The sequence below is a fragment of the Podarcis erhardii genome, assembly GCF_964252035.2.
Source record: "Podarcis erhardii genome assembly, chromosome: 14".
NCBI classification, from domain to species: domain Eukaryota; kingdom Metazoa; phylum Chordata; class Lepidosauria; order Squamata; family Lacertidae; genus Podarcis; species Podarcis erhardii.
Window position 1 is genome coordinate 30,643,573 of NC_138503.1, and position 13,090 is coordinate 30,656,662.

General features: G+C 47.1%; 1 protein-coding gene across 2 annotated transcripts in view; it reads right to left on the reverse strand.

Moving 5' to 3' along the window:
- The window catches only part of PRKCB (protein kinase C beta), a 186,593-nt gene that overhangs the window by 59,746 nt on the left and 113,757 nt on the right, over positions 1-13,090 (reverse strand). For both annotated transcript variants that reach the window (XM_081840640.1, XM_081840639.1), the window contains exons 8-9: positions 11,256-11,352; positions 7,187-7,333 (exon numbers count right to left, since the gene is read on the reverse strand). In XM_081840640.1, the coding sequence (XP_081696766.1) occupies positions 7,187-7,333; positions 11,256-11,352 (244 nt within the window). The remainder of the gene's footprint in view (positions 1-7,186; positions 7,334-11,255; positions 11,353-13,090) is intronic.

Here is a 13,090-nt window from a genome sequence, read left to right on the forward strand (position 1 = left end):
TCACGGGAGGGGTGGGGAGGTCCTTGGAAGCCTTGCAGGAGAAGGACTGTGAGCAACATCATGAGAGGGGTGTTCCTAGGACCAAGGTGGAACTGTCAAGCAGCCTTGTCATTTTTGCTGTCGGGTTATTAATGTAATCTTGTTCTTTCTAGATTCTGGAAATGCTGTTATTGTTTTGCCTGTTGTTATGTTTGCTATAGGGTTGTTGTTTTATCATGTTATTGCAAAACTGTTTTCCAGCGTTTGATTCAGAATGCATTCCTGTTGTCTTGGTTGTAAGTCCCTTTGAATGTGACTTTGTGTGTGGAAAAGCAGCGTACAAATAAAACGATGAATTTTTTGTATACTTATTAACGCGCAGCAGGTGCTTTACCACAGAGCTACTGCTTTCCACTAAAAGTATTGCAAGACACTAGTCCTCATGGTTCGGATGCCATCTGGCACAGGGCTGGCATTCAGCAGCTCTGTGTGATGTTTTGAATTCCTATGACATTATTGAATTGCATTCATTCCTTCGTTGTTTGCTTTATTCATATGCTGCTATGCTTGATGTTATAGTGATTGTAATGCTTGCTGTTTTTTTTAATGCTATGGTGAATATTGTGAGCTGCTTTGAGCTCAACATTTGTTGTTGCAAAAGCAGAATACAAATATAAAATCAACTCAAAATCCAATAAAGCAGCTCTCAGCTATAGTCCTTTCCAAAAGACACAGGAACATAAAAAGGTAAAGGGACCCCTGACCATTAGGTCCAGTCGTGGCCGACTCTGGGGTTGCAGTGCTCATCTCGCTTTATTGGCCGAGGGAGCTGGCGTACAGGGGGTCAGCATGACTAAGCCGCTTCTGGCGAACCAGAGCAGTGCACGAAAACACCATTTACCTTCCCGCCGAAGCAGTACCTATTTATCTACTTGCACTTTGACGTGCTTTCGAACTGCTAGGTTGGCAGGAAGCTGCTTTATACTGAGTCAGAGCCTTTGTTCATCCACACCTTTGGTCCATCTACACAGACTGGCAGTGGCTCTCCAGGATTTGGGGCAGGTTCCCTCCCAGCCCTACCTGGAGATGCCACTGGGGATTGAACCCAAGAACTTCTGCATGCAAAGCAGGTGCTCTACTGCTCCAGCCTGTCCTTCTGTGAGTGAGATTGAAGAAGTTCACCCATGCCCATTTGGCAACCCCTCACCTGCTGATTTGGCTGCCCCGCAAGCCAGCCCACGCCTCTTCCCCTGTGTAGAATAACTTGTCCCCCTAATATTTTAAACCAGTTGTGGCAAGCTGCAGATTTATTTATTACAATAAACCCGAGCCGCAGAGCTTCCTGCCAACATAATTTTCCGTCGTTAATCAAATCAAGCCGAAGGAAGGCTCCCGAAAAATGCCAACAACACCCTGCCAGTTATTAAGATACATTGCTTCAATTTGTTGTGGTATTGCTTTGGAAATCAACACGGCCACCTTCCCCCACCCCACAACCTGCTCACTGGCCTGTGGTGTTCAAAATGGACGTTATATTCCCTGGAAATGGATTGTTTTGCCACACAGTCGATCGCCACCTTGGTAGGGGGGATTTCTGGACCACCTCGCCTGACTTTGATCCACTCTGCCCCAGGATTCTTCCTATCTGCAACATCCAGCCTGCCCCTATAACCTCTGAGCCTGCTCATCTGCTTCTCTGGACCGGTAGCTCTAGAGCCGATTCCTGGTCTTGCCTTTGACCTGGGCAACCCTCATGCTTCATGTGGTCTGACTGGCTACTAGGCCTGGTGCCCCCTTCTTGGATTCTACTTACTTTGCAGTCTTATTTATTTATAGGCAATTCGTACACAGTCACGGAAATAGCTTATTCATTTGGTAACACAAATACACCCATATTCAACACCACTAGTTAATAAAAGTTAAAGACAAATGCTGAAAGAAAAATAAAACTCTAAAACTGCAAAATAACCCCACTTGCCTGGGAGTCAGCCCTCTTGAGTTTAATACTTCTGAGGAGGCCTGGTTAGGAGTATCCCATACAGTGGGGACTGGGGGACTTGTGGCCCTGAAGGGGTTCACAGAAGCATAGAACTGTAGGGTTGGAAGGGATATCAAGGGTCATCTAGCCCAACCCTCTGCAAGGCAGGGATCACAGTTGAAGAATCCATCACACGATTCATTACTGGACTCCAGCTCAGTTGGTAAAGCATGATTCTCTTAATCACAGAGTCATGGGTTCAAGCCCCAGGTTGGGCTAGATGACCCTCAGGGTCCCTTCCAACTCTATGGTTCTGTGATTCTGTGAACTCCTGCCAGCCCCTGCAGCCACCAGGATCAATAATGAGGCATGATGGGAGTTGGAGTCTGACAAGATATGGAGGGTCATAGAGGTTCTGCATCTTTGCTTTAAAGCTACAAAAATCTGTTCTTAACCTGAAACTGTTCTTAACCCGAGGTACCACATTAGCTAATGGGGCCTCCTCCTGCTGCCGCACTGTTGGAGCATGGTTTCTGTTCTCATCCTGAAGCAAAGTTCTTAACCTGGAGCACTATTTCTGGGTTAGCGGAGTCTGTAACCTGAAGCGTATGTAAGCTGAAGCGTATGTAACCCGAAGTACCACTGTACAGTGTCAGATGAAATCAATATGCCAAAGTCCAGGCAAATTTCTGAAAACTACAGAAAACAATATTCAGTGATCTTTGAAGTGGTACAATGGGACAGTACACCAGGCTGTTAATCAGAAGGTTGGTGGTTCGAGCCCACCCAGGGACAGCTGTGGGCAGAATTCATTCATTGCATGGGGTTGGACTAGATGACCCTCAGGGTCCCTTCCAACTCTGCAATTCTATGATTGCATGATCTACAAAAACCATTTAAAAGATTTTTAAGATTGAAAAGACGAGCCAATCTTTTAGTGTACTGCATTATGGGAAAACAAAGATGGCTGTGCAGCTGAGGGAACTACCCATCCAGATAGGAGAAATCCCAGTACAGCAACCTACCAAGGGCCCCTGAAAGCCCTGGAGCTGTCTGTGGGCCCCTAAACAATTTGTTCAAAGTACAGCTTGGGAATTGCAGACAGTGTTTCACAGCTCTATAGTGGCACCTAGTGACCATAAACAAGCATTACAGCACATACAAAAGAGAGGGCAAAACGCCACCATTGGTTATCATTCAGAAATTAAGCATTTCCACCCCACCCCTGCCCTAAAACATGCACACAGACTGCCAGAAATTCACTCCAAACCAACACAACAACCCACAGAACAAAAACTTCGTGTATCACCTTATAAGTCTTTTGCCCTGTGGACTGATGGCAGCTTCGGTGTGTGGGGAGGTGATTTTAATGGGGGAAATAACCTGGGGGGAGGGGGAATTATATAACCCCCTCCCTGCAGCCCTAATCCAAATCTGCACTTTTCGATGTCCCACCCTAAAGCTGGTACCAACAGCCATGCAGGTTCCAAACTCATCACGTCCAGTTTGGTCTTTAGACTGTCTGGCAATGAGATACATTCAAAAAAGAAATTGGATGTGTTGGGAGAACATTCCCCGGAGTGTAAAACACAAAAATTAAAATCGATTATATTTCAAGATGAAAGCAGTCCCCGGAGAGCAGGCTCCAGTCACTGTAAATAATTCTCTAATGGTTCCCCAACGCTGCTCAGGCAATCGAATTTGGCTCCTGAAGGGTGAACATCTCCCAACAGATGGGGAGACGGTGCCCAGGGCTGGTGTTCGCTCCTTGCAACCTCTGCAAGAGAGGAAGAGGCAGCCATTTCCTGGAGTGCAGAATTAAATGGGAGGTGGATGGGAGAGGCTCCCGAGGGCTTGCTACAGCAGCCCATGTTTCATGCAGTAGCCTTTGTACAGCTTGCAAATGTGCGACACCATGCAGGCAGAAAGCCAAACCATTTCACACAACTGTAAAAGATGGGGGGGGGACAAAACCCCATGATTTGGCACCCAAAGAGAGATACTGGCATACAGCACAGTTTACTCGCGAGAAGTAACTCGCACGAGGGGAGAAGCAGGAGGCTTTGGACAAAGCTCAGTCGGTGGAGCATGAGACTCTTAATCTCAGGGTTGTGGGTTCAAGCCCCACACTGAGCAAAAGATTCCTGCATTGCAGGGGGTTGGACTAGATGACCCTCGTGGTCCCTTCCAAGTCTACAATTATATATCTGGACAGAAAGCCCTGCCAGGCAGCTGCATTCAACTTGGGGTACAAAGGTAAGAATGCAAGAGCCTCAGAAGAGCCCAAAGGGGACCAACTAGTGCTGCACCCTGGTCTTGCATATCCCAAAACTGCATACCCCCAAAAAAGTGTGCATTAGGGGGGAAAGTGGTTTAAAATGATCATTTTTTTCCCCCTGAGGTCCTTTTTAAAAAATTGCAAATTCCCACAGAAGTGCGATGAACTGAAATTTACCAGAAGATAGGGGGAAAGAGGCAATTGCAAGAGTGCGATTGACGGAGCTGCCTTGAAAACGGTTGTAAGCTGGTGCTGCAGCCTCTCTCAGCCCTTAGTCCTGTTGCAGAAAGAAATAGTGCTGCCCCCCTGAAGGGGCAATGAAAAGAGAAGAGTCTTCCTGGACCCACTGTCCTCATCATCACTGTCGCCCCAGAAGACACTCTCAAAGCAGCTGTTGTTTCTCCTTCCTTGCACAAGACGGGAACCTCTAATTTGATTGATCCTCTCCATCCCCTCTCTGGGCCTGCGAGGCTTTCCAGTGCAATAAAATCAGTGGCCAGGTTTGCGCCATCTCCACTGAGAGTCCTATCTAGCTTTGCCTGACTCTCTCCGGCTAAGTGAGGGGAATGCTAATCTTGCAGATGCAGCCTCTGGTGCCAAAGTGTTAACTGCTTGGCTCCCAAGTCAGGCTGTTCTCTGAAATATGTTCTACCAGCAGCAGGAAACAGGGGTGGGGGTGGGGGAATCAGTGAATGGAGGAGAGTTAAGCATGGGAACCTGACAGGCTTTTGTCAAATAGCTGATGAAGAGCTTGCAAGGTGCAGCAAATTCTCAGAGACACTTTACATCATGGGTAGGCAAACTAAGGCCCAGGGGTAGGATCCGACCCAATCGCCTTCTAAATCCGGCCTGTGGATGGTCCAGGAATCAGTGTGTTTTTACATGAGTAGAATGTGTCCTTTTATTTAAAATGCATCTCTGGGTTATTTGTGGGGCCTGCCTGGTGTTTTTACATGAGCAGAATGTGTCCTTTTATTTAAAATGCATCTCTGGGTTATTTGTGGGGCATAGGAATTTGTTCATATTTTTTTTTCCAAAATATAGTCCGGTCCCCCCCCAAAGTCTGAGGGACAGTAGACCGGCCCCCTGCTGAAAAAGTTTGCTGACCCCTGCTTTACATCATCTTGGAAGCTCCGCCACCTGCAAAATGGCCATGGTCCTCTGATCTGTGCTGCCTGGCCTCAGGATAGAAGGGCAGTTCATACAAGCTTGCTTCCTCGTTCTCCTCCTTCCCGTCCGGTCTACCTAGCCCCCAGGACACTTTCAAACCAGGAACGTGACTTTCCCTTCACATTCCTGTCTTGACCCTTGAACTGGGGGTTGCGTACACCAAGATAGCTCAGTTGGTGGACTCCTAATCTTAGGGTTATGGGTTCGAGTCTCACGTGGGGCAAAAGGATTCCTGCGTTGCAGGGAGTTGGGCTAGATGACCCTTGCTATAAGATCCACTATCCTGTAATATTACATATGAGCCTGTTCTACTGATGAAGCCTAGGATGGTGAAACAAGGCTAATATTCCGGAAATCCTTGTCTTAGACTCTGTGAAAGGATTCTGTGGAACTGTAACAACCCTTCATGTGGATTATTGGACTCTATGAACAGACAGGTGGAATAGATACTTATACCTGTATGGACCTAATGCATGAACTGACTAGAGAATGAACTGATCCACTGTGTCTTCTGCTTTTTTCGTTGAACTTTATGAGACTTCCGTTGAAATCTACAATTTGACACAATGAATATTATACCTTATTTATTCAAGAGTACAGCTGGTTACATGGGACGCGGGTGGCACTGTGGGTTAAACCACAGAGCCTAGGACTTGCTGATCAGAAGGTCGGAGATTCAAATCCCCGCGACAGGGAGAGCTCCCGTTGCTCGGTCCCTGCTCCTGCCAACCTAGCAGTTCGAAAGCACATCCGGTGGGAAGGTAAACGGCGTTTCCGTGCGCTGCTCTGGTTCTCCAGAAGCAGCTTAATCATGCTGGCCACATGACCCGGAAGCTGTACGCCGGCTCCCTCAGCCAATAAAGCGAGATGAGCACCGCAACCCCAAAGTTGGTCACGACTGGACCTAATGGACAGGGGTCCTTTTACCTTACAGCTGGTTACGTCTTGTGTGTTTAATGTGCAAAACCCACAAGCAGGAGTCGAGCACAAGAACCCTCTCCCATGCTGCAATTTCCAGCAACTGGGATTAAAAAGCATTGCCACCTCTGACCGCAAAGGCAGAGTATAGCCATTGTGGCTAGTAGTCACTGATAGCCCTCTTAACCTCCATGAATTTGTCCAGTCCTCTTTTAAAACCATTAAGTTGGTGGCCCTCCCTGCACATGGCTTCCCCCCAAAGAATCACAGGAACTGTTGCTTGCTAAGGGTGCTGGGAACTGTAGTTCTGTGAGGGGGTAAACTACAGTTCCCAAGATTCTTTGAGGGAAGTCATGTGCTTTAAATGTGTGGTGTGGACTTGTGGCTGGTGCCTCCACAAAAAATGTGTATGCCGTGTAGCTGCAGCGCTAGGATTCTCACGAGACTTTATTCGTGAAAGGATCTATCAGATCTTAAAGCTTTGTGGCATGACTGCAGTTTATACGAACCCAGGAAGCCACATTACACTGAGTCAGGTCATTGATCCATGCATCTACATATTCATTCATTTGCTCTAAAATTTATATTCTCCTTGTTAGGCTCCACCGGGCTCTCGAAGCCACTCGTATGAAAATTCATAATCAAGCATCAAATCACCATTAAAACCCAAAGCATCATCAGTTAAAACAGTCACTCAACAATGATTACAGTACAGCAGAAAGAATATTTAATTGCCTCACTCCTCTCCCCAAGCACCAAAAGCCTTCCTAAGCAGAAAAGGGCTTTTGAACCTTTTAACTAGCTTTCTTGAAGCCAGGAGACATCCGACCAGGCAGAGGTCCTGGGAACATCCAGCCACGCACCTTTCCAAAGCTTCCTTTGCCCAGCACCATAAGGAAATTGAAGTCCGACAGTTTCATCCGATCGCGGCTGCCGTTGTTGTCAAATTTGGAGATGGCATTGGTTGCTTTCTCCTCCGCAGCCTTTGCTCCTGGGCCGATTCTGGCTCTCTTAAGGGGAACAAAAAGGAATTTATTGATTTACTTCTGCTCTCCCAAAGGGCAGTGAAAATACGAGACAACCTTGGCTTCCCAAATATTTTGGACTAAGCCGTCACAGCCACCTTGGAGGAGATTGGCAGTCTCACTGCAGCTTCAGTGAATTAAATTAAAAAGGATCATTCAAGTGATCTATACAAGCTAATCTCATGGATGCAAAGTCAAATGATTTCACAGGCAGCCTTGACTGCACCTAGCTGTGCCTGCTCTCCTGGGCGGATTTTTCATTCATACACCGTACAAATTTTCACCTCAAAACATTCTTGTTCCATCCCTGCTCAGTCAGACTTTGACAATCGCTGACAACCCACGTCCGAGAGAGCCGAACAGACAAGCAAATCACTACTTTTCAGTCAACCTGGCATATTCTCATTGCACATGCAACATCGAGAGAACATGGCTAAAGGCCTCTGAGAACACATGACAACTTGTGAAATGATACTTTTGTTTAAAAACTGCAATGACTTAAAAGCTGAACGTAATTAAAGAGACGTTTGGTGCTTCTGTGGTGAGGATGGTTGAATATTGATGTCTGCTTCTTGTATAAATAAGTGACAACAATAAAATATTTGGGGGAGAAATACTATGATGATTGCAGCTCATGTACACATGATCCTAGCCAGTGCTTTTTTCTGGGGGGTACGCAGGGGTACGCACACCCCTAAACATTTTGTGGATCTAAGTTTGGCCTCATTGAAGGGCAGTATTACCCCTAAACATTTTTTAAAGAAAAAAAGCACTGATCCTAGCTCTTTGCATTATCCTGCACTGATCCTCAGCTGCAAGTTCTTTTTTTATTATTTTTAAAGAAAAGCAACATTTCCTTGGACATAAAGACTTGTCCCACAATGGCAAAAAGGTAGTGATTCCTCCTTTGAAAGAAGTTTGAATGAAAATGTGCGTGTCCGATATGGATGGCGGTTGATCAAGCCTGCTTTGCAAAAGGGACAAACAATGCTTATTCCGTTTGCAATTTCCAATCCCTGCCGACTGTTTAAAAGGAGCTTTGCCGGAAGAATGGTGAACAATCACATCCCTCGTGCAAAGCCTTCCCTTCCCCACCGCAGTCTGGTGGCTAACTAATTCACCGGAGCACAATTTGTTAAACAACACACGCGCACAGAGACAGAGCTATCTCACAATTTATTCGTTTTAATGTCTGAAAAAATATGTCACATTGGAGGAGCCTGCCCAGAGCTCAGCCTAGCATGAAATTCCATTAAGCCGATTCCAGTGGTTTAATTGGGGCAGCTGCTCCGAGCACAAGAGAGAAGGTTTGCACGGCAGCCGCAAAAGAGGCTTCCTGGTATCACCTGGGGGGGGGGCAAGGCTCCCTCTGCTACCAGAAACACCGTTGGAGAGCTGGAACGCAGAGTAAAATTGGCAGATGCAATGCTCCTTTCCTGCAAAGAGCCAGTAGCAGGGTCCAATTCATTTCAGAATCCCCTTGCCCTGGGGTGCTTTCACCTGGAGCTAACAACCTGGGACTAGTTTACCTGTGAGATCAGATTACCTCACCTGTGCCCCCTTGACCACTTCAATCTGCAGAACTGGCACTGTCCACAGGTGCCACATAATACCCATTCCACATTGGTAAGAACTCCATCTTTGAGTGTGGAAGCAACTGAACTTTGGAACTCCCTGCTGATTGATAGCAGGCAGGCACCTTCGTTGTATTCTTTTTGTTGCCTGCTAAAATCATCTTTGTTTAGACAAGCCTACCCAGTTTTTTAGAAAGTTGATTCATGTTTTAATCTGTTTTGGTCTACACTTGTACCTTGGAAGTAGAACGGGATCCGTTCCGGAAGTCAGTTAGTCTTCCATAATGTTCGGAAACCAAAGCTCCTGCAGCCAACTGGAAGCCACGGAAGCAGCACGGACGTTTGGCTTCCAAAAACCATTTCAAAACTGGAACATTCACTTCTGGGTTTCGATCACCCAGGAGCCGATTTGTTCGACAACTAAGGTGTTCGACAACCAAGGTACGACTGTATTGTTATTTTAACTTTTTGAAAGTCTTAAATTGCTATTAATTCTTCTTATTGATAATCTTATTGTTGTATCTTTTCATTTTTCTTGTAAACCACGTTTTTCTTCCCAATCAGGCAGAGTATAAATTTTATGAAATAAATAAATTCTGAGATACTGGATGAAGGAACAGATCTATCCCAAGCATCACACATAAGCTTCCTGTTCCTCTAAGCATGGTGCTAAGAGCCAAGGTCTTGTGCTGCAAGTCCACAGTTCCTTACTTTAGAGGAGTGTAGCCCTGAGTCACATCTCTTGTCCACCACCTTCCGAGGGAGTCTGTTCCCCTGGCAAAAAGCTCTTACCATCAGAAGGTTCTTCCTAAGGTTTAGTGGGAATCTCCTTCCCTGTCATTTGAATCCGTTGGTTCATATCCTCCCCTCTGGAGCAGCAGAAAACACGCTCACTCCGTCTTCAACGTAACAGCCCTTCAGATATTTGAAAATGGCTATCCTGTTGCTTCTCAGTCTTCTCTTCTCCAGGCTAAACAGATCCAACTCCCTCAACTGTTCCTCATCAGGCTTGGTTTTCAGACCCTTGAGCAATTTGGCTATGCTCCTCTGCAGTGGCGTAGCGTGGGGGGTGCAGGGGGGGCCGGCCGCACCGGGCGCAACATCGGGGGGGGGTGCTTGCCGCCTCTGGAGTTGCCGAAGAGCCTCGGGCGCAGGCTGTAGCAGAGCCCCATGTCTCGCGGAACCGACGAGCTGTGCGTGCGTCCGGGCTGAAGGCGTCCGGCAGGCAGCGGCTCTCAGCGCTCGCCGCGGTCCCCGCGCTGCCGCCGCCGCTGCTGCAGCTGCTGGGCCATGTTGCATTTTCCTCGCCTCTCTGCCCTCCTCCTCCTCCGGGCAAGCGGCGTCGTTTGGGCGGCAGCGCCAGCGGCAACTCGCCTCAGATCACCTGACACGGACCCGCCGCCGCCGCCGTGGCTACCTTACCGTAAATACCCCAGCCCAGGCAGCAGCAAGAAGAAGCTGGCAGCGGCGGCAGGTTAGGGGTTAGGGGCGCAAATTACTTGCCTTGCCCCGGGTTAAGGGGCGCAAATTACTTGCCTTGCCCCGGGTTAAGGGGCGCAAATTACTTGCCTTGCCCCGGGTTAGGGGGCGCAAATTATTTGCCTTGCCCCGGGTGCTGACAACCCACGCTACGCCGCTGCTCCTCTGCACACTTTGCAACTTGTGAATCTCCTGTGGCATGTAATCCACTGGGAGCAGTCAAATACAACATTCCTTGTTTTGCTAGAGTTGACATGTTTGGTCCAGCCAGTCAAAACTTCCTGTTCCTCCTGGCCTGGAGCATCCTTCCTTGTATGTTACTAGTGGGTGGGCGTGACCTTTCCAGACCTGGTAAAAGGCCAAGCGATGCTGCCACTCTCTCTCTTTTCCATCTTCCTTTTGTCCTGCAAACTTGTTGGACTGCTAGCTTGCAGTCTCCCCAGCTCATCTCCCATATGGGGTAAACCCATTTGTATATGCTTGTAACTTTAAGCCTAAAGCTCTGCCTGATCATGAGTAAACCTTCTTCTTATTGCTTATGAATAAGACTGTGGTGTCTTTATTCTTTTAGGAGGGATTTAAAAGGGGATCTTACCAGGAACATACAATTCAATCTGAGGCAGATTAATGGCATAATAGTAAGAGGTTCTAACGAGCCTGCAACCAGCTTTCTCCTGTGTGTGAGAAGGGGAATGTAAACTCTGCAAAGTAAAGGGCAAGTTAGGAAGGATATTAATAAACAATATATCCTCTCCTGCCACCCTGAACATTCCCACACCTCCTTCTCTCCCCCCTGGAATGCCTCATTCAGGAGAAGGATGTTGGGGGGCTGGTCCTTTGGAAGGGCTGCTCACCTCAAACTTCTGCCTGAGCTCTTCATTCCCCTCTTCGCCTTCAGGGGGCACGGGGACGTTGAAGTACTCCCCTTCCTCCTGGCTCAGCAGCTTAAACCTAGGCAGGGGGGAATTGGGTAAGCAAAGCAGAACCAGAGTCAGAAGCTGCAACCCAAGCAAGGTGAGGTGGGAAAACAATGGATGTGGCTGAAGGACCCAAATGAGCTCTAGAAAAACAAGCTCTGGTCTAGAGCCTCTAGTCTAGTTGGAGACAGACTCAATTCCAAGGTAATGGGAGGGGGAAGCACCCTGCCTCCATGAAACTATTTACGGAGTCCTCCACAGCACAGGTAATTGCTTTACTTTTGTCATTTATATTCCACGTTTTAAAAAATGATCTAAACCAGTGTTTTTCAACCACTGTTCCGTGGCACACTAGATGTTGCCTGGTGTGCCGTGGGAAAAATTGAAAAATTTGAAAGATTTTTTTTTTTTTAAAGTCAAATTTTCGCCCACTAGGTGGCCGCCGGACTGTGTCCACCCTATTTTCCATCCGTCCTGGGTGGGGATCAGATTGGATGGAATCGGATGAGAGCGGACAGGCGGTCCGCTCTCATCCAATTCCCCATAGAGAGCAGCGGGGCTCTGACATCTCCCTCTCTGCACACAGTGCGGAGACGGAGCTGTCATCCGCCGGCTCAGCGGGGATCAGCGGATCGATCCCCGCTGAGCAGAGAACGGTCCGCAACGTTTTTGTTTGCCATTAAAGAAAAAAATATTAAACATTTTCTAATGGTGGTGTGCCTCGTGATTTTTTTCATGAAACAAGTGTGCCTTTGCCCAAAAAAGGTTGAAAAACACTGATCTAAGCATCCATGTACACTCAAGGTGGCATACATGGTTCTATCTCTCCACATTTAATCTCCACAACAACCCTGTGAGGTAGGTTAGGCTGAGAAGCAGTGACTGGCCCAAGGTCACCCAGTGTCAAGGAGCTTTCAAGCGAGACCAGGTCATCCACAAGGCAGGAAAGCATGGGAGGGGAGGGGCTTATTCTTTGGGCTTGCAGGGCTCATTGCTCGACAACGTACAGGACTTTCCTCAAGCGGGGTGTCAGAGGGGGGAAAGAGCCAGAAGGACTGGGACTGTCCTGCTGCTGTGTAGCAGGGACAACCTCTGACTCCCCTCTGTCTGAGTCTGCACTCACGTTGTGACTCTCAGCCTCTAACCCTGTCTTGGAACACCCTCCTTCGCCTGACTTCCCTTGATCGCTCAAAACCCCTGCTTCTACCTTCCAGCTCGTCCCTTCCCCAGACTGCTCTTCAGTGTCCCACCACCAGGATCCTGGATCTAAGTCGTCTTCTTCTGTGTCCTCCTTGCAATGCTTTTGGGCAGCTGGCTCCCACCACTTTTTCTCATCCAGCCAGTCCCTGACACCCAGAGAGCTTTATGGCTGAGTGGGGATTTTGAACCCTCATCTCCCAGGTCTTAGTCCAACACTCTATTTTTATTTTATTTTTTTCTATTTCTCCTCTGATTTTATTTTTTTTTTTTTAAAAAAATTATTAATTTTTTTTTTTTAAATTACAACATAATAAACAAAACATACAAAAAATATCACATTTTATAACATGTTTTCTTATCCTTTTTGGACTTCCTCACATCTCCCGCTCCTACGTTACAAAATATAAAAATTAATTCAGCAATTTATCACCTTATCCCCACCTTATCTAGTTTTCCAATGTTATATCTTGAATTTTAGATATATTCATTTGACTTTTTAAAACTTTTAGTTTAGCCTAATCATTATCTAAAGGTTGATTTTTTCCTAAATTTAACTTATCTTCATAGTTCAC